The sequence below is a fragment of the Acanthaster planci genome, linkage group LG09 (assembly GCF_054643075.1).
Source record: "Acanthaster planci isolate LZ-2023a linkage group LG09, COTS_SCS, whole genome shotgun sequence".
Lineage (NCBI taxonomy): Eukaryota > Metazoa > Echinodermata > Asteroidea > Valvatida > Acanthasteridae > Acanthaster > Acanthaster planci.
In genome coordinates this window covers 11016386-11039476 of record NC_141785.1, presented here as the reverse complement: position 1 = coordinate 11039476, position 23091 = coordinate 11016386, and the positions used below count along the sequence as shown (strand labels likewise).

The window sequence follows — 23091 nt, the reverse complement described above, 5'->3', positions numbered from 1 at the left end:
ACAGAACTGTACATCATGCAACACCAGGATTTCACATGCCCGCAAACGGCAGGACCCATCCAACATACCTGTTGGTCTCCCGCCTCTTCAAATTCCTCTTGTCCTCCGTCTTCAGGGAGGTGTCCGACGTTCCTTTGCTCCGGTCGAAGTCACCAGGGATTGGAGTCCTGTCACCGGACGACAAGTCCTCAGAGAAGCTGGAGATGGACAGGCTCTCTTCAGTGTCGTTCCGCCTCACACTCGGTTTGACTGATTTGGGGAACTCCAGGCGCTGCCTGAGGTACAGGTTCTCGTTGCGCAGGAGTTTGACCTCTCGTTTGAGGCTCAGGATAAGCCTCTCTCTTGGATCCTGTCATACAAGAAGTTAACTTGTCAATTTAACATCTTTTTGGTGTATATTGGGCACAATTTTCAACAGCAAGGGATTTTGCATTCCTTTTAAACCTTCGACCTTTACCTTCCCTGATTTTTCAAAATTAACGAAGTTTGCCAAATTTGGGAACAAGTAGGAAGGCAGAACCCGGTCACTATATACACAGGTTGCTTTCTAGAGGACTTGAAGTTCATTGAGAATAGCAATGCACGGCAAGTATCAGTCAATTTCTACACAGTGGTGGATTCTGGAAGAGTTTCAGAAGATTTCTTGCAAATATGCCTGGGCAGTCAGAGTTATGACGCAACTACTTCAAACCTGTCTCAGTAGGCATCAATCACGTTCGGTGAAAGTAACATCTCGGCATTTATGCTCCATTTATTCCTTAATTTTATGGTCAACTTGATTTATTGACTTTTTTTCTTCAAGGAAAATAATTAGCTGATACTTTTTTCATCATGATGGTTTATCTATGGGACTCTAGCCTTAAGCTTTTACTTACCATTCTGACAACGGGCTTGTTTTTAATTCTTTTGGCACGGTTGGCGTAGCGCAGAGTGCTTAACGATTCTGATAAGCAGTAGGAGGAAGGTGTGATGCATGCAATCTGTAGTGAGGCAAACAAACACAAATGCATTCATCAGCATTTTTGCATAAGCACACTTGTATTTGAAATTGACATCCAGCAGGTCCATGGTTTATCTCTCACTTGGAAGTGAACAATTTGAATACAAAGCTAGCGAACACCATCAAAACTTTTTGCTTTGTATTTTTCTTTTCTGCGTATTCAATTTGTTCGCAACAAATATTCATTTGATTCGGAGATGATTTCTTCATTTTAATCCATGTTTTCTGGCACATCAACTGACAATGACTTAGGAATGTTACATACTACAATTCATAAAATTATGATAACCGATGTTAACATGAATGCAACTGTAGCTACATGCACAAGTACTCCATGGAAACTAGCTCCGGTATGTGCAGGGGACCGACTGCTCACTAGCTCCAGTATGTGCAGGGGACCGACTGCTCACTAGCTCCAGTATGTGCAGGGGACCGACTGCTCACTAGCTCCAGTATGTGCAGGGGACCGACTGCTCACTAGCTCCAGTATGTGCAGGGGACCGACTGCTCACTAAAGCTTCTTTTACTTGTGGAAACCGAACCAATTTTTTTTGGAAAAGCCATTTAGAAAGATAATGATGTGCACTTAACCCTCATCAATTACAGGTGCCTCCAAAACTACACAAATTGTAATACTCACAATCCCAGGAAAATTTGAGGCATGGGATCTAATGAAGGCAGGTCAGTCTGAGTATTGCAGGTATATGACTGAAAATGTTGACGGCTTACCCATAGGCAGGCCTGTAACAGAATATATGCAATAAAAGCTGGATGTAGTGCCTACTACCTACCATAAGCGTGACACCACTACCCCCTAAGCTGTCAGCAAGCAACTTGGTGAGTTTGCTGTCCCTGTATGGTATATGCCCCGACCTCTTCCTGTTATCGCTCAGTGACGATATACAGTTTCCTGAAAACAAGAAGAGAAAAGGTTTTCTGGCATTTGTAGGTCAAACTGCAGACAGCACTGTTTCATCACTTACATCAGCTCTAAGGAAAAGCCTGCACTGTGGAGGGTGTGGAGTTTTTATTACTACTTTTCATTTGAATGTGCACAAAACTGAACAAAAGTCGCCTCCAATGTAGCTGACAAAGGGCATAAGGCAGCGGATGTGTTAAAATGTCTCTACTTTATTGCATACTTTATGTACATGTATCTCTCTGTCACCACTGGGAGGAACAAGGGCACAGCACATTTTTTTCTGACTATGGGGGTTTGGTATTTTATACTATATCTACTGGTGTGTCTGTTTCGGGGTCCGAGTAATTTGCAACACCCGCCCACTGTACATGTATGTTGCATGCTCACGGGAATTTCCCCACGTGAGAAATCTTCACTGCTAATTTGCATGTGACCAGGCTGGATTGTGATGACCTTCACTCAATACCACCGTGTATGTGTACAGTACACGTGCCATTAAACTTGATGACATTGGTACAATAGTAGCTTGTCTTCAGGCCAAGACAGAGCATAGATTAGTACTCTTTCTTGCCACTTTTGAGTGCTAGTGCCTGATTTATTCATGGACTCACATGTGTTAAAATGCCTCTACTTTATTGCATATACATGTACATGTAGCGGTATCTCTCTGTCACCTCTGGGAGGAACAAATGCACAGCAATTGTTTTTCCTACTAGTGCTCTAGTTAGTATGACCTTCTCTTCTTTAATTGAAAAACACATTCATGGAAAGATGATTTTTTAAAACAAAGTTGAGAATACAACTAGCAGACTGAACTTTACAAATGAGACATAAGACGAACAAGCCCTCTTTAAGAAGTGCATCTATTTTTGAACACCCCTTTTCTTCAGTGGGTGAGTCTATAGAAGTTTAGGCCAATAGTAGATCATGTCTTATTTCAGCTGAGGAGCAATGGAAGTACTTGCAGATTGATTAGCTTGCAATGTTAATCATGTATAATCTGGCAGTTCCCTACCTGTATTGCATGTCCAAGTTATTCTTTATAACTGGGGATCTGGAGCAAAACTTTACCTGAAGACATGAGCCCGAGGCATTGGTCGCTTTCGTGAATGAATCTGTCACTGGACATGTTAAAGAAAAAAAGACCAGAGTGAGTTACTCACCGAGTGTCAACAGGCTCTTGTTGATGTTGGTAGTCTCGGTGAGTAGCTCGCCTGAATTCCCTAGTTCTTTGACCTTCTCACTGCCAGCCAGATCCACAAAGCTCAGCCGGCCATGCTTGGTGATGTACAGACTTTCCTCCTCTGGATCCGGCTGAAAAAATCACAACACAGTGATCAAATCAAGTATTACAACCAGAAGGAGTGAACTCTGGCCAAGACCGAGTGGAACAAGGGTGAGATTGGGGGCTGGAGAGAAATCCACTAAACACCCAGAAGAGAGGTTGTAACAATGACAACCATAAAATACTGTGACTTTTCAGGCTTGTAATGGCTCTTGCCATTGTTAGGCTTGTTTTGTACAAGACGTGAAAATTAGCAACCTGAATGGACATTACGTACGAAAATTTGCATTTGTGAGTTAAGAATATGGAAGTCTGGAAAAATCCTCAAAAGCCCTTCCAGTGGTCCCCTACCACTTTCTCCAATGTGAGACAACAGTTGCAAAATATCCCCAGTGTATTTGCTCTTTGATGAATCCCTCAACGTGTGTAAACATTCGTGCATTATCCTGACAATGACCCCTTGTTGGACCCTGCTGCACTTTCAGCCGTAAGTCTGGACTTAACCTGTACACAATGTAATAAAAGTATGCTGCAGGTACCAGTATACTTGGTCTGTCCGGAGAGTCAGTCTTAAAAAGGTCTGCTTACAACATAATTAGTACAAATTTACATGAACATGCATACCTGTGCTCTGAGGATAAAATGGTGAAGTACCGTGAACATATAAATGTATGGCATGAAACTTAAAAAAAGTATTACATTGTCTGACTACAACACTACAAAGGTTTGGACCTGGAGGTGCATTATTTGTATTTCATAATTCTCATAATATTCCCAACAAGTATGCCTGCTGTGCAGGCCACCCACAGATTCAAACATCTCCAGTGTAATACACGTAATTCTAGCCTCTATACTCCATTGTGACCAGGCTTTACAAATGCTGGAAGCTTTGGCACACCACTAGCTGTCTGCAACTTATATTTGTCTGCATCAATCAGGCCTTGCCGTCAGTCAGGTAAACCATGGAGGAATAAGCAATAACAGACCTATAGTGCCAGTGTGATACATGACAGCTCCAAATTGCCTCAGGCTACACTTCAGTCACTCTACAGCAAAAGTTTGGTTCCTCAAAATTCCCTTAAGCTGTTTGCTTCTACTAATTAACAATTTGCCTAGACAGTGGTGTAAGCACATTGTGTGCTTGATAACTCAGTTTGACAAGTTCTTTAGACTTGGTGACCCACATGTAATTGGACAAATGGAGTTCCTTTCAGACCTGTTTGCACATACCTGTATTATACATTGTATGTCCTGTCATAACAATTTCAGCCAGTACGCTGTGTGCATTCACTAACGTGTACTGAACGTATTTGAGCTGGGGACATTGGAGTAAAAAATGCAATACAAATACACAATTGAAGAATGAGTTGCAAGCCAACAACGTAATGTGATAGCATTACAATGCAATCCCCTCAGAGAATGGCTTCAGTTGCCGCATTGTGTACACGTATGTTTGGCAAACAGAAGTAGGCTGAGCATGGGTTGAGAGACTGACTATACATGTACGTACATCAAATACAGATTTCCTGTTTGAGAATGCCAGAAATTACATGTACTGGGAAGCTCTCATGCATGTAATAGGGCACAGACATTCTTATATGTGGTTAGTGGGGGCTCACACCTGCTGTGATAGCTACATGTAATAATTGCTGTGTGGCTTCATTATAAGCAAAGTGCCATATTGCAGAGCAGCCTGAAAGGACTGAACAATGTGAAGAGTATGAACAACGTTATGGATTATCAGTGACCGGGATTAGAAGCCATAATTTGTGAGGGTACCTGACTTGCTTTCAGGTGATAGTACCTATATGGATTCCTCTTCGGCCAACAGGTTATTGTGACTTGCCAACATGTGCACATGCTCAGGTTTAAGGATGCGCATGCAAGTGTGGAGCCATTGAAGTGTATGTATGTATGTAACCCCATACACTGCCAGTTTATACAGATGAAATACATCTTGAGCACAAATTCCTAAAGATATCAGATGTAATATAACTAATCCTGATCCCCCATTATTAAATCAAAATGTACATGTGTATATTGTACAATTGTACAATCATATCAGACACTGTCAGTTTCCCGGTACCCAGCATACGCCAGCATATATTCCACAGTTGCACAATGCACATATACATGAATGTGTATGCTTCCTCCATATACAGATTTTTTTTTCAAAGGGTACACGTGCGAAAAGAAACGCAGACATTTACACAGCTGGCAGTGCAACCATAAATGAACACAATTCCGTGAATATCCAACAAATTGAGTATATCGATCACCACTCACTGTCCGGGTTACATATCCTCAAGTCCTCAAGTCCATCACCACCAGCTCGCAGAAAAAAATACCAGAACCTAAATCGTTACATCTACACACGTATTACTGCAACGTTGCTCTCTTCTTTGTTGCAATGTCAATGGGAAGAGAACCCAACAACATTCCACAGAAATAAACAAACAGCCGTTTGATGTCAAGTCCAAGTACACATGTACACTGTTTCCAAGCCCAAGTGTCAAGCACGGTTCTCTCGGCTGTGTACTTTGTGCAGGCAAACACTGGGCCGTGGTTGAGTGCGCTGTACGTGCACGACTGTGGAAAGAAGTCACCCTCAACTTTGTTTGGCTCAAGCAAACTGGAGGAGGAGATCTCTAAATTGACTTGCGCAGGCATTTGCAAGTACGGGCCAATTAACAAGGGAATACACAGTAAATATGTGCTTGACCAGTCCTAAATATTCGGGTGTGACCAGCTAAGGATAATGGACATGACTATGTCAGCTTCCATTGTCCTATGGCATTCTTAGTATATGTTTAAGACTGATCAAGCTTACAGCATAAAGATTCCCATTCATATTTGTCAGAAGTCGAAACGAGTTAAAGTTACAAATTTCTATTAATTATTTTGTTCACCAGTACGGTCAATTCACAATACTGAGCCTCCAAGAGTTTGCAACCCGTTGACCACTCACAGTGTGCAAAATCTGTCAATCCTTTCCAGCTTTCCAAATGTGCATTTGGTCGCCAGACTTTGCGCACTGTGATTGGTCAACACGCTGCAAATTCTCGGAAACACACTATTGTGAAATGCCCGTATTTCACTTCAATTTTTTCAAAGACCCCTCTAACTACCATGTAATGGTATTTGCCTCTGCAAGCAGGTATTCTATCAGTCATTTATGACCAGCTACATCATGGGCTCCTGACCAACAGAAATGACTGAACTGTCTTAGGTACCAGTATTTATGAATGATGAATAAAATTTCAAGCACATCCAGTTTAAAAACTTTGGTAACTGTGCGGTGACTACATGAGACTGAAGACCAGACATTGTAATAATTGATCAATCTTTAGGAAAAAAGAAATAAATCATTCCAAAAACAGCACCTTTGAAGCCTTACGATTCAGTGAATTTGGAAAAGGAAAAAGCGTGAAAAATAAAACACAAATTCAAACATGTTCATAGGGTGTGTGTATTTTTTCAATCAATCATATTTGCAACGAGAAATATTACTGGGATCTGGATTGGACGGCAAAACTCCCATATGCATCAACACAGAACCTTTCCAAAAAGTCAGATAACATGTACCGAACATGCACAATGGAAGAGTGAGATTCACTGCATACTTCAGGATTTTAAAGGGCCTGTATTATACATGTATATCTTGATAGCAGAAATGACAGTATTATCTAGGTACATGTATATGTACATGTCCATGTACAGGGACAGGACATGTACCAGTAGGTAAGGCAGGAAAATAAGCTTACCAGTTACATGAACATGTACTTTGAGACTTTTTGTTTGTCTTGCTTCCTCCACTAATATTGTTTTCAGGCTGATTTAACTTAGACAGTTCAAGGAAAGTGTGACGGTGGTAACTTAGCCATAAAAATATTATTCACACTTTTTTGGCTTTATCATTTTTATGTGACAGCTCAAGATAAGACATTTCCAAGAGTTGACCTCCAAGTAAACATAAATCACAAGTAAATGCTGAACACACATATTCACCTGTTCAATGTCTAAATCCAACAGAGGAACTTAAAGATAAAAAGTTCATTGTTGAAATCAAAATTGTGGAACCCACCCATCATATATAATTTTGTAGATTCAATTCAGTGGGCTAAACAGCTTGATCTTTTTTCATGACTTTTAACAGACACCATAAATACTCGCTGACAGCAGTCCCAGATAACCACAGCAATACGAAGTGTGTCCCCACTTGGTCCAGGCCAACCAAAGTTCTCCCGCTATGCCTCTTGACGTTGACAATGACAAAGTCTGTCCAAACAATGCCAGGTGTACTGTTGCCATGCTACAACAATGTTATCAGTGCACTTACATGAAAGACACGATAGGCTGGAAGATAACACGGCTGTACCCTCAGCGTTAATTGTATCATTTAAGTGCATTTGGCAACACTTTAAGCCCGGTAATGTGAGTTTTGTGCAGTCAATTTTACAGTGCAACTTAGCAAAGTTTGAATACCAACAATGAACATCTGTGATTCCTTTTCAACTATTTTAATTGTCCCTGTTCACATTTCCTCTTTTTCGTTCAATTATCTCGAGACCAATCTCACTGTTTTGTTTATCAAGGTTGGGAATGCATACCATTTGAGAGTGGAAAAAGCTAATACGCTCCAATTCATACAGTGTATAACCCAAATTACCACACACAATTCTGAACCACATACATGTAGCTAATTTGCAACTGTCATGGAAGTATTTAGACATCATTATACTTACCATCTCACTATCAATCTGCAAAGATACGATCGTGTGGCTTCTACTGGAATATTCATTGATGTTATTTGTTGCTATTTGTCTCTGCCCCATCCCTGAAAAACCAATCAAGGAAGCAGCTAATACACACATCCTTGAAACTCCTCGGCAAACATGGAACTTAGGAACCCAAAATGAAAAAGGCTCAATACATTTAACTTGTTACATTTGTAACTCATATCAAATTTGTAGTATTTCATTTTGAACAGTGTTTACTAAAAATGAATATCTTCCAAAGTTTCCTTCGACAGATAAAAAATTACATCTGATGCTTCAAGGTTTTTCCATTCGAGAAATAGTTCAACAAGTGATTCTGCTGAATAGAGGCAGAGTTCCGATAGGGGGAATGATTTACAAAAACAGCGTGCAACTATGACTGTTTTCTTGTGGTATTATTAACAAATTGAAAAACAAGTGTACAATACACATAACACTGACAATAGAGTGAAGAAAATGTTTTTGAACTCTGACCCCATGGGCAATCAACGGACTGAGGAACAACTGTAAGTTACAAACAAGGGGGCAATGATGGACAAAATAAAGTGCACAAAATAAAGTGCAAAAAGATAAAATGTTGTTAGTTTTGAGATAAATATAGAGTTAAGGATGTTTTAAGAGGGATACTGTTCCTCAGACAATTCAAGAATCTAGAATCATGGTGCCAAATGAAAACAACTAAAACAAAGACTGTGTGGTTAACTGAAGGGCTGTTTAACATGCTGGATGTTGACTATGAGGCTTAAAAATTGCCTCTTGAAGGCAAAAGTTTAAAGCTGGGCAAAACCAATGCTGCCATTTCTTCCGACAATGCTTCGATCTTTTTGAAGCAGCTAAAATTATTTCTTTGACCACAGAAAGAAAACTATTTCTTTCATTGTGCACGTACCTTCTTCCAAAACACCCAACAGATCATCCAGGGTCTCACAATCCACAACAAATAGGTTCTCCACATAGAAACCTTTATCTTTGGACCACCGGACGGGCAAGGATTCCCTCCCTGGATTCAGCAAATCTTTCACCTGAAGAAAAAACATCTTTAAAGTTTGTTAATCTTAAAAGAAGTGGGGTTTTTGGACCAACTCGCAGCCGGATTCTGTCTGTTCCCCCGTCCCCTTCAGCTGCCAATTTCTCACTCAAACTTAGTATGCACGTAAGTTTCAATTCAACGAGGAGGGTTTCGATGTAATGGTCGTTTGAAGTTCATGGCTTCACGTGAGATTGACAAGCTGACCTGTCTCAGAAAAATGGGTCCTACGCCGGAACGGCATGTCCCACTTCCACAAAACAGACAACAAAATTACTTCCAAATGTTACGGGAAAAAAAGCAAGGCTCGCACATGAACAAAATGCACTGTGACGATATTGGAGAAACTATTGAGGAGGGGGGCCCCAGCTCTTTAAAGATCAAGACAATGACCCTTTAAAAAACCCTGTACTTCAACTTCCAAACTGTCCACTGCATTATGGAGCTGCTTGAAACCTGCCTGGATGTGTCAGTAAAAGCTAAAGATCAGGAAGACCTTTTCCATTGACCAGAGGGTTTCGGGTATTCCAGAGGAAGTTCAACAGCGAGAAATGCAACCTGCAAGACTCCTGAATGGTTATCACTTCATGAGCACTTATGTACATACTCTAAACCATGTTTATAAAGGTGAGTCATGTCTGAGTTCTGAGGTTTTCCAAGTGAAAATGTAATACGCCATTGCCAAATCCAGGACACCACAGCTACACGGGAATGGCAAGATGACAGAATGTTGGGGCCAAGAGGGGAGAGTTATCCCAAATACAGGGCCATCAATCTCCCACCTGCTCATTGTATATTTCCAAATAGGAGGCGCTGAGGGTGAAGGTGATGTTGGGGCCTGACCTCTGACCCAGGACATCAAAGAGATGAATGAAGGAGCGCTGGATCAGACCGTATTTGTCCTGTGGAGGCATAAGTGAGTCCTGTGGAGAACCACGAGAAAACTGGAAATGAGATATGGACAGATGCACCTTCCAGAAAATGTACAAAATATGACTACATGTATATGTACATTCAAAGGCAAAAACAAGCCTTGCCCCGACAAAATTACTGCTTATATCTCTGGTTCAATTGTAAGAGGTCCTCCACATGTATGACTTCTTCCTAGGTGACAACCTTACATTGTACAATACAGGGAAATGCTTTACGGATGGGGAAAATCATAATTTCATGTACTGCATATTAATCCTACGTGAAAACAAATAGTTTACAAATAATGATTGTTTACGACAGCAATGGTGAAAATATTTTCATGAGCTTTACAGGGATCCAACATTGCACCTGCAATGAAATAAAATTGTTCTTTTAATTTGACATACTTAGAGCATTCATTACAAATACACAAATCCAGAAATTTCAAGTGACCATGGAACAGAACATTCTAGTCACCCTGGAGTAAACCAGCCGGGCCCTGGAGCAAATACATGTATTTCAATGACATGTGATCAATGAACTACATGCACCAATCAGACCACTGAACTTCATTCAGGTTTTTACAACAGTCGCTGCTAGTTTAGCAGTCACCTGACTGATGGGCCCAGTTATCGTGTACGTCTTGCCCGATCCAGTCTGCCCATAGGCAAACGTGGTGCAGGAGTAGCCGTCCACAGCCATCTCTATCATCTGCTTGATGCCACATTTCTCCAGCACCTCTCGCTGGCTGGTGCGGCTGTTAAAGACGGAGTTGAATGTGAAGGTTTTACTCTTCTCTGTGCTGCCCAGCTGCAGTAGAAAGAAATCCAGCCAGGATTGTTGGATGTACAGAAATCGTTTTGACTATACGGTAATTTCCTTTCCAATGCCACATACACACAGTAGACCTCTGCTCCCCACGATCATTTTCATGCACTAGATCAGAGGGCACTTAGTAAATGCAGTGCTGAGTCAGAGATTTTAGCTTAATGTTCCCAACCTTTCTCTGTGGTACATGTAAATTCAAGATAAAACCTTGGGATATTCTACATGTAGGGAGTTGCGTAAAGTTTGTACAAGACTGAACAGGTTCAGGTTGTTTTGAAAGCTTGTATGTGCACATCACAGTGAAGTAAAAATAATTTCAAAACAGCAGTTAAGCAAAATATTTTGGGTGGCAGAGCATAAAAGCAGTCGGGAATAGCCCCCTCCTCTTTTTTTTCTTTGGAGATTCTTATGACTAAAAAAAATCAACAACAACAAAAATCCCCATTTAACCCCCTAGACCCAACCCAAAGGGATACATTACTGCATGTAACGTCAGTCCACTTGACTCACTGTGATTGAGGATGAATTGTGCTGGATTTTGACGCAGTCCTTGTCCCCTCGTTTTATCTCTGCCTCACTGAGTGGTCGCACCCTGGAATTTATGGGTGTGAAAAAATGTACACAGACAAATCATGGGTACTACATCATCACATAGCTACAGTAAGCTGAACTACTACAGTACCAAGTATGCACGTCTTGGTGTGGTATGTGGTTTAGACATGCATCTAAAGGAAACAACTTGATCTAAAGGGAAAATATCAGACCAAGTTTGAAGGGCAATATGGGGGGGGATTACATGCAGAAGTGTTATTAAGTTAACAAGTAGTCATAAATGCCTGGGACAGTTTTTCTATTCCTATTTGTCGAAACACATCATTTGATAATGCCCGCTGAGAAGTGATAATGCCTACTGCGTAAATCATGTGCTGCCACATGGATCCGAGACAGTTTAATCGGGGGGGGGACTTCCCAGTTTCCACACCACACTTGAGGAGAAGCAAATCTCATGAATATGCAGGACATCCTCAATGGTGCCCTGGATACCGCACAACTGGAAACGTACTAGTGGTAATCCAGACTCCAGACAGGTTGAAAGACTCAGTAGGCTTTCTTATGAAAGTCATCAATAAAGCTGAACAACACCAGCTCACTGCTTTGTCCCTCAAGCTGCCTTTTAAAAGGACTCAAAGGTTGATAAGGCTTCCCGATGTACTACACAGAGCATAAAGCCCCTCACAAGAGTCCTGCACAACAACTGCAAAACAAACTTTGCCTCAGGTTTCTCATCAAGCAGTGGCAAGCACTGATTTTCCATTACTCATCGTACTGCATGAACTCATGAAGGCTATGGTTTAAGCTGCAATTTCACCCCTATCAACACACGTACATTTGTCCCAAGCTACAATATTTATTTGTTTGAAGTTAAATGTAGTCAGAACTTTTATTTTCCTTTTTCAGAGGAGGTTTGGAACACATTCTCTTGACAAAAACAGAAACACACTTATTGTCCAAGTCTTTTGTAGCTGTTATGTAAAACTACAACTATTCATTTGTGACTATTTTTTCTCTTATATTCAGGACGAAATTCTGTAATGTGATTTGGGTAATTTCAGAAATCAGGGGCCCAAAACTGTAACATTTTTGTGTCTCTGTTACATCTGACCTTTGGTATTTGACATGGAAATATCACCGGAATTGATTTCAAACTATTACTATTTGTTTGACAGGTAATTTATATTAATTTTTCACTCTTGGAAATTATAAAATGTGTTATGAACTTACAAAATCATTTGTCAGGTGTGAGACGGACACACACAAAAATGGACCCCTAATTTCTGGAATTACCCATTTGGATTTAAGAAGTACCAGTGCTTCATTGTCAATCAACACGTGTTGCACAAGGTGAATGCTAGGATCATTGAGCTCAGCTACGCAAACATGGATTAATGGAACATCACACAAATTAACAGTAAATATTGCAACATTCATGTAGGCCTACATGTACATGTATGGTTAAGAATCATAGACTGGTACCGGTATACGTGCACAAGTTTGCATAATTTCAAATGCGAATGGAACATATGGAGAGAAAGCTGTGACCAAGTACCAAAACAACAGATGCTCCATTCTGCAATTCCAGGCAATTTCACTTTTTTCAACTGCTGGTTAGAAATGCTGTCCGTGTACCGTAACTTTTCACCGAAACTGTAACTGTTCAGGCTGTCCCAGACAATTGGCTGGGCTGAGCTGCACTGTTTACAAACAGAAGACACAAAACAATCTTTCCTTTTCTTTATCAGATGTACTGGTATATACATGTAGCAACTGGGAAGTTTCTGTGAACATGTCATTGTGCACAGCTTATCTTTCACAATGTACATGTACAGATAATCCTTCATCAAATATATTTATCTTGCAGGAAAACTACACCTTCAGAGCTTGACTTCGCATTATCAGGTGAAGCAATGCTGTATTTACTGATGCACTTTTGCTAAGTGTTCTGGTCAATATTACTTATTGACCAAAGACTACAGCAAACTGCATTCACTTACTAGCTGAACAAACAAATGAATCCTAAAGAAGCTAGACGTACATGTATGCTTCACGGAAGTCTCGTCTCTCTTTTTACACGAATTCTCAATGTACACAAATGTGAAAGCTAACTGGAAATTTGGACCAAATATGAAATTTTGGGGGTGCCCTTTCTTCTGTTTTGGGGTTTTTTTTCAGGAGGCCAAAGAAGTTGGGGAATTCCCTTGGCAACCTTTATGGAATTTCTGAGGGGTGAGGCTAAATTGTAGGGCTTTTACCATACTAAGTAGGGGAATAATTTCCACCACAATAAAAAAATTGTCCTTTTTTTTGGGGGGGGGAAACATGGTCCACTGTGAATGCCAATGGGGAGAGTGGAGTTTGTTTCATGGCATTGCCCAGACCTTTAGACCAGGGACATGCATCTGTTCATGGTCAACAGTCCTGAAAACAGCACTGTGTTTAATCTCATCAACCAGTCCAAATTTGTTTGCTTTCTATTAATCATGCAGGCATCTATATTCAAATGAAGAGCGAATTTATGTACATGTGCACATACACTGAAAGGTTTACAATTGTACTGTATGCATTTTTAATGACATTGAGCTGAACTTGTCAGGAAAAAATTAAGATTTTTTTAAACGCTCTGTAGATCAAACGGTTTGAAATGACCACTGAAGGCTGAGCATTAAGCTAATCTACAAGATACATGTACACTACCATACTCAAATATGTACAAGCTTGCACACCAAACAGTTCATGGTAACAAGTACATGTACATGTAGCTAAATTGAAGATTTAATTTGGAGTTGCTTTCTTTATGTATTAATGTTTATTTCCAACATCCCTTTTCTCTTTGCGCACATTTTTCCCACATGATATTTGGAGTTTTCACAAGTGTAAATAGAAAAGAAAGTGACACAAATAAAGTCCATTAGTGATTCAATAAATAACACAGGACTATAAACAGAGTGGGCTTATGATGCTTTAGCCACTGCGGCCACCTGTTCCCCATCAAGCAGCATCACTGACCACCATCCTCCTATTGTCCGTCAGCCTATAAATATCCCCTCCGTTTCCCCTCCAATCCCACCTCCAAAGTCCCTCACAAAGAACCACAGTGGGCCATGCCCATTTGTCATTTGATTCTTCTCATTTCCGAATCACCTGTGGGCATATTATGCTTCCTCTTTCAGGACTGGTCCATGCGGCTCTCATATGCTTAACACTCTCTCTCGGTAAAGGGGATTGTGGTTAATTCACACTGCATCAAACGTTGTCACTTTTAATGCAGATTTGAAAGAGTGATGTAATGGATTCTTGATAAAAGAGTCCATCCATGAAGGTGGTAATGTACAGCATCTCTTGCTGACTTTTCAAACTCACAGGAAGCTACAGCCTTTACACTTACATGTACATGTACCCCTCTTTGCTAAAATCCCCCCACCACCCATTATACTGACACTTCACTTCAGTAACATATCAAAATGTCTGTGACCAAGGATAGCTTCATCCACCTGAACTCTTTTCATATATTCATTTTTAGGGTGAAATTTGATGGATAATCCCAATTTGATGGATAAAATACATCTCAAATTACAACAATGACCCGATATAGGCCTACATGTACAATCGTCACACACAGCACATTCACTACAAATGAATTCACAAAATCAAGGCAGTTCACACTTACATGTACAATAATGTAATTAACAGAATCCAAACTTACATGAAAGTTTACAATGCGACTTGTGACAAATTCTGGCTTGTGACCTCAGCAGTACAAAATTTCATTGAGAAAAAATAACACCAAATTGCTTCTATCATGTTCAATCTGTGCTTCAACTTCACACTGCTGGTCACAGAAAGTTGACACAAGTTAATTTAAGTGCAAAGATCACTGTCCGAATTTTCCTACAATTGTTGCTAGTCTTCTACATTGTGCATGTACATAAACCACCCAATACATTATTTCCCCTGTCACTGTTGGCATAAAAACCAGCCCGACCTCCTTTGATCCCAGAGGGGTAAACCTCTGCCCCAGGGCAATGAAAAGGTCCTGCTGACATAACCTCACACATGTCACATGTCAATGGGGACTATGTTGTCTGGTTGTGTACCAACACTTCATTCACTAGAGCAACAAGCCATCTAACCTGAAACAATTTCCATAGTTTCATTGGCCATGCACCAGTGCCTTTGACTTAACATGTCAAATGCTTATTAATACTCAACCTGCTGCAAAAGTAATGACAGATGCCCTGGTCAGTAAATGGGTAAATTTTCCCACTCAACCTTGCAATGAAATTGGAAGGAAAGCATACATGTAAACAATCAGCATGATGGAGTGCACCTCAGAGTGACCCTTGAAATGGATTTCGGCCAACACTGGGGATCCGAAAGGTCTCTTTGAAACAAACTCAAGTCTGGTGTCTGATTTATTTCCACAAAAAATATAATGTTTAGAGTTACTGTACTGTACAACAATTTCCATGCTAATTTTCAGTAAACACTGACCTACACTTGCTCAAACGCAGCATACCAGAACAATGTCTGGCATTTTACTCTCTGAAAGAATTAAATTTAAACTCACAGGTTTTCACTCACTTCTTGCCATCTTTTGAGCCCTAATGGATTATTTCAGAGTAAAGTGTCACTATAAATAGAGGTTTGTCCCACAGTGAGCTCAATAAATCTAAGAGGGGAGGAGTTGATTACAATGTGATATTTCATGGACAGTCTGTCAGGATCTGGAACTCACCTTGCAACAACATTCACTTGCTCCAAGCCTCCGTCTTCAAGGTCCCAGTCATCAGCCAAGGAATCCGGGGCTGAGTTCAGTCTATAAATAAAACGATCATTAATAACACAACTTATGGCAGAGTTGAATACCAATGCAAGACCTACATGTATATCTAATTACTATGGGTGCAATACAAACTGAAAATACATGTACTTGGACAGGGTCACTGTAAACAAGTACAACAGAGCACTCAAGAATGCTCACAAAATGTCCATGGTCATAGAGTAACTCTCTGGAAAGAATATTTGGCTCACAGAGTTGTGCCTACTGAGAAACTGACAGAATTTATACAAATTGTCCTGCTTATTACTATAAAAATCACACTTTCAAAAAGGGCAAAACTCAAATTCCTCTAAATTATGTATTTGTACGCTATGAACTTGTGTTTACATTGATTTATTATGGAAGTTTCCATGATACACAAAAAATACAATTTCAGTTTTGTACAAAATGAATTTCAGTGTAGAATTTTTTGATTCACTCCTAGTTTATTGTTTACCTGTACATTACCGCAGTGCTCACAGTCACACAAGCCTCACAAGGTCATATGGTACAGCCCAAGACCATGTGTAAAACAGAAGCCCCGCTTTGTTGCTATGCAAACAACGCTTCCTTAGAAACTGGGAGCTATTGAAGTGGACAACCATATTTGCACTGAAATCAAATCTTATCGCTGGAGGCAAGCGACCCCTAAATTGGGAAATCAGGTGAAAAGAGCCCATTTTGGCATGAAATCTACCCTGCATGCACCAACAAGTCTTACACAGCCACGGAGGCTTAGGTGACTAGTACAGTATCTGTAGCAAAGAGATTGGATTAGATCATGGAGGTAGGCATGATTAGATGTACGGTATGATTTCTGTAAACTTCTTTTCAATGCCTTTTGCTTGAATCACTCTTTTGTCTTCAACCACGGCCTCCCAACTCAAGTGCAGAAATTCATTTTCCACCTCTGCACAACAGACTTCTGAGCACACTTTCACAGGTGATAAAATGTGGAAACCAAACCCAGCAATTCAATATCAGTGCTATTCTGAATAGGTCAAGCAGGCCTTGAAATCTGTGATCAGTAACCATGGTTAGCAGGCCATGGGCAAGGTAGCTATCTACAAAAGGAATTCCACAGCAGGACAAAGTGGGGGTAAACTGTAATTCAATCCTTTCAATGAGATCAAAACTTTTGACTTATTGCAAGAATTCAAATACTACATGTACGTACATGTACATGCTTTTAAAACTCGAGAAGCTGTCAGTGTGTGTAAAAGTGGAGTAAAACATTCTGTAGCATGTACATGTAAGTTTATAATCCATAATTACTGCTAAGTTCAATTTTTTTTTAATGGTAGGACAGCACTTAACCAGAAAGGTTTCATGTGCAATAAACTTGTTGCATTACCTTGCACAGTAGTGCACATTTTAAACAAATCACATGTGTACACTGGGAGTATTGGTCTGCTAGCATTTGAATCGTTGGAATTGTGGCATTTTTACAAATAGAACAGCATTTTCATTTCATTAAATTTTGATTTTTATTAACTTTGAGCAATCCCCAAAAGCAACATTGTAAGTAACGTGACCCAACCCTTAGTCAGACAGAGCCAGAATGCATGAATTGACATGAACAGATTTGCAAATGTCAGTATCAAGAGCCAATCAAAAAATACATTGATATACACTACTGCTATCTCACGAGACTCTGTAACTAGCAACAACAATGTGCTTGTATTAGGTCTGTGCTTGTATGATGTCATTTTGAAAACGTTATAACATTTTAATAATTGTTCAAAGCAAATTGAAACAGTTATCATGTGGCGGATGGCATTGATGTTCCAGCGTCACAAGGTCACTGGATTAGTTTTTGGTTGTGACCATGCATTTCCCTTATCTATTCCCTAACCAAAATGTCAAGTCTTACATGTATACATGTACATGTACTTTGTACTCTTCAAGGAAATGAAATTTCCACTTCGGAAAGGGCTCCACGTCAAACCAGCATGGTTTTTGAATTTCACAAATGCCAACAAAGTCAACAGGGTCAGTGACAGTAATATTGCTGTTCCTCCCGGGTAGAAGAAGCCCCTTTTCTCACAAAAAAACCCAAATAGAAAGTGCCCTTTTGAGGCCTGTTGGTGTGTACATGTATGACGCTCAAATATAATGGAGGATACTCAGTGCTTTCTTATTTTTATATTTCGGGGAATTTTTCTTTCCAAAGGAAGTAAAGTCTGTGAACAAATTGCAAACAACTAATGCCTGGTTTGCATGGTTTGGTACAGAGAGCATTTCAAAACTAGGGGCCAACACTGCATACAGATCCTCTGCCCACCATGTCTGGCAAACTTAATCAATGATGTGTAAATGTGCCCCCAAGGCCAATCAAAATCAAATTGTTCATTAGAACAAATTCCATATTTTGGTTTAAATGCCGGTGTGTTAAAAAACATAGACCCGAGAACATGTACCAGGGTAAAACACAAAAGTAGCCGAAGTCTGAGATTCAAGCATAGGCCTATATTTGTCTACTTTTTTCAATGCAGTGCTAAAGACAATTTTTTCTTGTCAACTGCTCAGGATTGAAGTCAAAGTTTGTAAACATTTATCATACCAGTATCATGTCAATGGAGATTGAAAGCTGGGGCCCAGCCACAGACTAAGTCCCAAAATTAAAGATCAACTATGGAAGCTGTATTCCTTCTCAAAGATGCATCAAATTTGATTTGTTAAAAATCTAGCAGACTCTACTCCCATACATGATAAAAGATCTCCATCAAATAGGCCCTACAATCAAAAAGCTCAAAGCTTATATTAGGCCCCGGCAGAGGTTTCAGTGAGTGGTAGGCCTAAGTAAATAACCTGTCTGCTAAACAGGTACATGTACTGATGTAGGCGTAGGCCTAAAACATTTTGTCAGTCCCTAATAAAGGTACCAAAGTACCGGTGAAATAAAATCTTGTCATGATGCCACAGGGGACTATGAATTTAAATGTACCTACCGGCTTGAATCATATGAAAGTCCAGAGTGTGAGTTGTATCTTTTCTTTACGAATGCGTCCCGACGGTCGCTTGACACCGAAGTTGCCGAACTGGAACCCCCCGGCGTGTCGGCAAGGAACCCGGTGCCATCCTTGATGGACGACGGCGAGTCCGAGTCGTAATTAGGCCTAGGCCGGAGCCTATGCCGGTTGCTAACGTTCATATTTCACGGGTCATTCCCTCAAAAAAAAACACAAAAAAACATTATTCCAAAGGAGTTCTTGCAACGCAGCAAAATTGTAAGTCAGCGGCATGGTTTCAAACGTTGAGCATTAAGGTGAGCAACAGCAGTGTAAATACGAACTTCAAACTTGGTCGATTGTCAATTTGGCTTCAAAATGGCCGGTCCCGTTGCTAACCAAGGTTTGCCACGGTTGGCATCATTTCCCACAATGACCCCCAGTGAACAAAATCGATTTCCCCACACTGCGCCAACGACGACAAAAAATCCATAGTAATCCGACATTGGCTTATCCAGATAGTGTACTCAAGACTGATAGATTGGTAAAGCCGGTTTGTTCAACATACTCCCGCAGAAGTGAAGTTGTTATGAAGAATTTGTGAACACTGTCAGCGTACGTACGTGACGCGTCCACTAGTCCAGACTGAAGAAACAATTCATCAATTATAGCCTGAACGTAGCCCTGACGTGTTGCGTGCACATATCATAGAAGTGGAATATCTTTTACTATATGCCAGACTATAAATACCAACTCAAAGAATTTTGGGGTGGGACGCCACGGGCCTAAATTTCAAGGTCACTTGCAAAGTTTATTGGCCAAGAGTTTTATGACATTCAAGCCAGCACTACAAAGAAATGTTAGGTTGACATATATTAATTATAATGAAAATTAGTTGTTTCTTACTTGAGCATCGGCAGCGTATACACGGGCGTCGACAGACTTGGGGGGGGGGGGTGCCGCATGAAATTTGGCGACGGACTGTCGCGCAGTCTGATCCCCTAGCCCGTCGACACTCCGTTCTTGTTTTTTTATTGAGCCAACAGACCATGATTTTGCTGACAAAACTAACCAAAGGGGGGGGGGGCGTGACACCCCCGGCGCCCCCGCCCCCAGCGACACCCGTTCGTGGTTACAGGAGAGAAACTTTTCAAGAGGAGGGGGTTGCGACACTGACTTCCGCAGCTAAAAGTTTCTCAGAGTTACAAACATTGAAGAAATGGAATCGTTGCACGTGTACTTGGACGTCGGAAAATACACACAATGAATGTAGTCATGCGAACACCGTACGAATGAATAAACTGAATGCATGAAGTAATGATGCTGACAGCTAAATGCCTCAACTCAACTTCAAGTTTACAAAAGGTTTTGTGAAAAATCGGCGCAGGGGTTCGTGAAGAACTGTAACACTGACACAAGTACCGTGGGAAATTTACACCTTACTATTCGTAATCTCCAAACTTTTAGTCTCAACTTAACGGAAGAAAAGTGCATTATTTATGTACAATCCGGCACCCTCACAATAAAGCCTTAATATAGGTACAGACCAATAAATAAATTGCCATAGACAGCAGTGATAAATATCTCCACTTCAAAATATTAGGAAAAATACTCAGAGTTTCACAGGTATTCAAGACACATAAGAAATTAAAGCTCACTTTCTCATCTGTCATTTTCCTTTCATTTTTTCAGCGGCTTAACCGATAACTTTTGAAGATATTTCTCTTAAGAGAAAATCACCCCTCAAAACAGTCATGAGGCCCATCTCATTTTGGAAATTTATGCCTACACTTCATTGCAAAATGAAGGTATTCGGAGGGACCATTTGGTCCAATACTTTCAGAAATACAAGCTGATAGTCCTGCCCCTGCATTTCATCCACCTTTTTAACCACCCAGTCCACGTGCCATGAAAGGCTCTAATAGCAGAGAATTTCATAGCCTACAAATCATGATTTGGTCCGCGCAGGCAATCTTGGACCTATTTACTGGCCTGCAACCCTAACATTATTTTCCAAAGGGTGGGGAGTGCTGAAGTTTTTATTCATTAGGCAGATTCTTTTCACAGTTTTATGGGGGCGCTCATACTATGATGAAGCGGATGAAGCCACATGTAACTTGAGAAAAAAGCAGGCAATATTTGGTTTTCTTCAATGTTGCGGCTATATGTCGTGAACATGATCCTTATATGAGTAAACTTGACACATTGTCGATTGTTTTATGTTTCAGCCTTGGTCTGTGTAGCCTTTTTACCCGTAGAGAGACGTAAAATGTTTTACTCCAAAGTTAGTGGTTTAAAAAAAAGCACCTTATCAAGTTGTAGTAAATGAGAAATTTCTTAAGGTACGCACTTTTAAAACAGAGTTTGCACTAGGGGGCTTGTCTATTTTAACTCAAATATATTTGCTCCAAATGCTCCAAATGTTTATTAGTCTGTAAGTCTCTATCTCCTAAGACAAAAAACAGAAAGAACTTCATGCATGCATTCAAAAGTAATTGTTTGTTTAACAAAATGTTTGAAATGTAGAAATTATGCCGAAAGAGGTATTACAAAAAATTCTGCCCTTGATCTGGATTTTTATTGTTTTATGCATTTCAGACTATGAGGTATAAACAAACAATCTGAATGCACTTTTGTGGATAGACCTATGTACATTTCCTCGACTCTCTGCCTTCAGTCACTCATATAACTGTCACAAAAGTCGTCCTAAAAAAGCCGCGGGGAAGAGAATCCGCCCCTCACCATTTTTCTGATATCGCCGTAGTGCATTTTTTTCAGGAGTTGAGTCTTAATGAGTTTTGAAGTAACTCTTTGCAGTCATTTTGACACCAATTTTGTAAAAATCAAACGAACAGTTCTTGCGTAGCGTGCATTTATCCTAGACCGGTGAACCAAAGATTTGGTTTGGTACTTAATGCACGCGGGCTGGCTCCCATGCATGTAGCCTTGAACTTCAAAACTTCAAATGACGAAAACAACAAAAGAATAACTTCTGATTGAGCTCAAACATTATTTGTAATAACAAGGAGTATCTTTACATTCCCATCATGTTTCAAAAAAATCGAGCTCGGCACAGCCGAGTTCTTGGAGGGGGACAATCCCCCAATGGCAAAAATAACGCGGTTCTTTTAGGATTAAAAGGAAACAAGCAATGAACATTCAGTTCAACTTGTTTCCATGCATATCATTATGTGTCACAATAGTACACGTATACAAACATGATTGAAATACTTTTAATAAGGGCGTTTCACAATAGTGCGCCTCCAAGAGTATGTAACGCGTTGACCAATCACAGTGCGCGAAACCTGTCGACCCAATGCGCGTTTGGAAAGGGTCGACAGATTTCGCGCGCTGTGATTGGTCAACGCGTTGCAAACTCTTGGAGGCGCACTATTGTGAATCGCCCGTATTGGAAGTGAAAAGAAAGCGGCAGAGCCCCTAGTGTTTCCATTTTTAGAAATACTTCCACCAACATCATGATGCACAAGCCCACTATTTTGATGTCACGCACGGCATTCCTTGTCAGAAGAGCATGATTAGTAAATTACCAATCCTTCAAAATCACTCAAGTACCGACAGTGTTTTGAAAATATTGGCCACTAAGCAAACAAGCTTTTCAACCATAACCAACGACCGTGCGCCATGACAAGCTAACGCACGCGTGGCACAATGTTATGAGCCTCGAGATGGACGAAGAGAGGGCGCAATTTTCTGAGCAATGGAGGCTCCTTTGGTCGTAAAAGGAGATCAGTGGTCGGAACTGAACTTTGGTGCTTACAAACGACTATGAAATACATGCAAACGGTCACATCAATAGGCCTACCAACAAAAAGAACACTCCCGACCAATGTGGTTCTTTTCAACCGTACCGCTGAGGGGTGCAAGTTCTGCTCATGGCGAATAAAAACACGTTTATGAATCGTGCAAAGATTACAGAAACGGCTGATAAGTTTACCCTTTAAGTTGGGTGTTCGTCTTTCGAACGCAAACGACAAACGAAATAGGGGTGAC

At 40.5% G+C, this 23091-nt stretch overlaps 1 protein-coding gene across 4 annotated transcripts in view; it reads right to left on the bottom strand.

The window, feature by feature from the left end:
• Positions 1-19754, bottom strand: part of LOC110981995 (uncharacterized) — a 31148-nt gene extending 11394 nt beyond the window's left edge. For 2 of the 4 annotated variants that reach the window (XM_087141229.1, XM_087141228.1), the window contains exons 1-11: positions 19081-19750; positions 16046-16126; positions 11263-11344; positions 10537-10734; positions 9795-9935; positions 8875-9007; positions 7953-8044; positions 3086-3236; positions 1792-1910; positions 876-980; positions 69-349 (exon numbers count right to left, since the gene is read on the bottom strand). In XM_087141229.1, coding sequence (XP_086997355.1) covers positions 69-349; positions 876-980; positions 1792-1910; positions 3086-3236; positions 7953-8044; positions 8875-9007; positions 9795-9935; positions 10537-10734; positions 11263-11344; positions 16046-16126; positions 19081-19283 — 1586 coding nt within the window. In that variant the 5' untranslated portion in view covers positions 19284-19750. Of the gene's footprint in view, positions 1-68; positions 350-875; positions 981-1791; positions 1911-3085; positions 3237-7952; positions 8045-8874; positions 9008-9794; positions 9936-10536; positions 10735-11262; positions 11345-16045; positions 16127-19080 lie in introns of all 4 variants that reach the window. The other 2 variants (XM_087141227.1, XM_087141226.1) reach the window with 2 other exon arrangements.
• Between the last annotated feature and the right edge of the window lie 3337 nt (positions 19755-23091).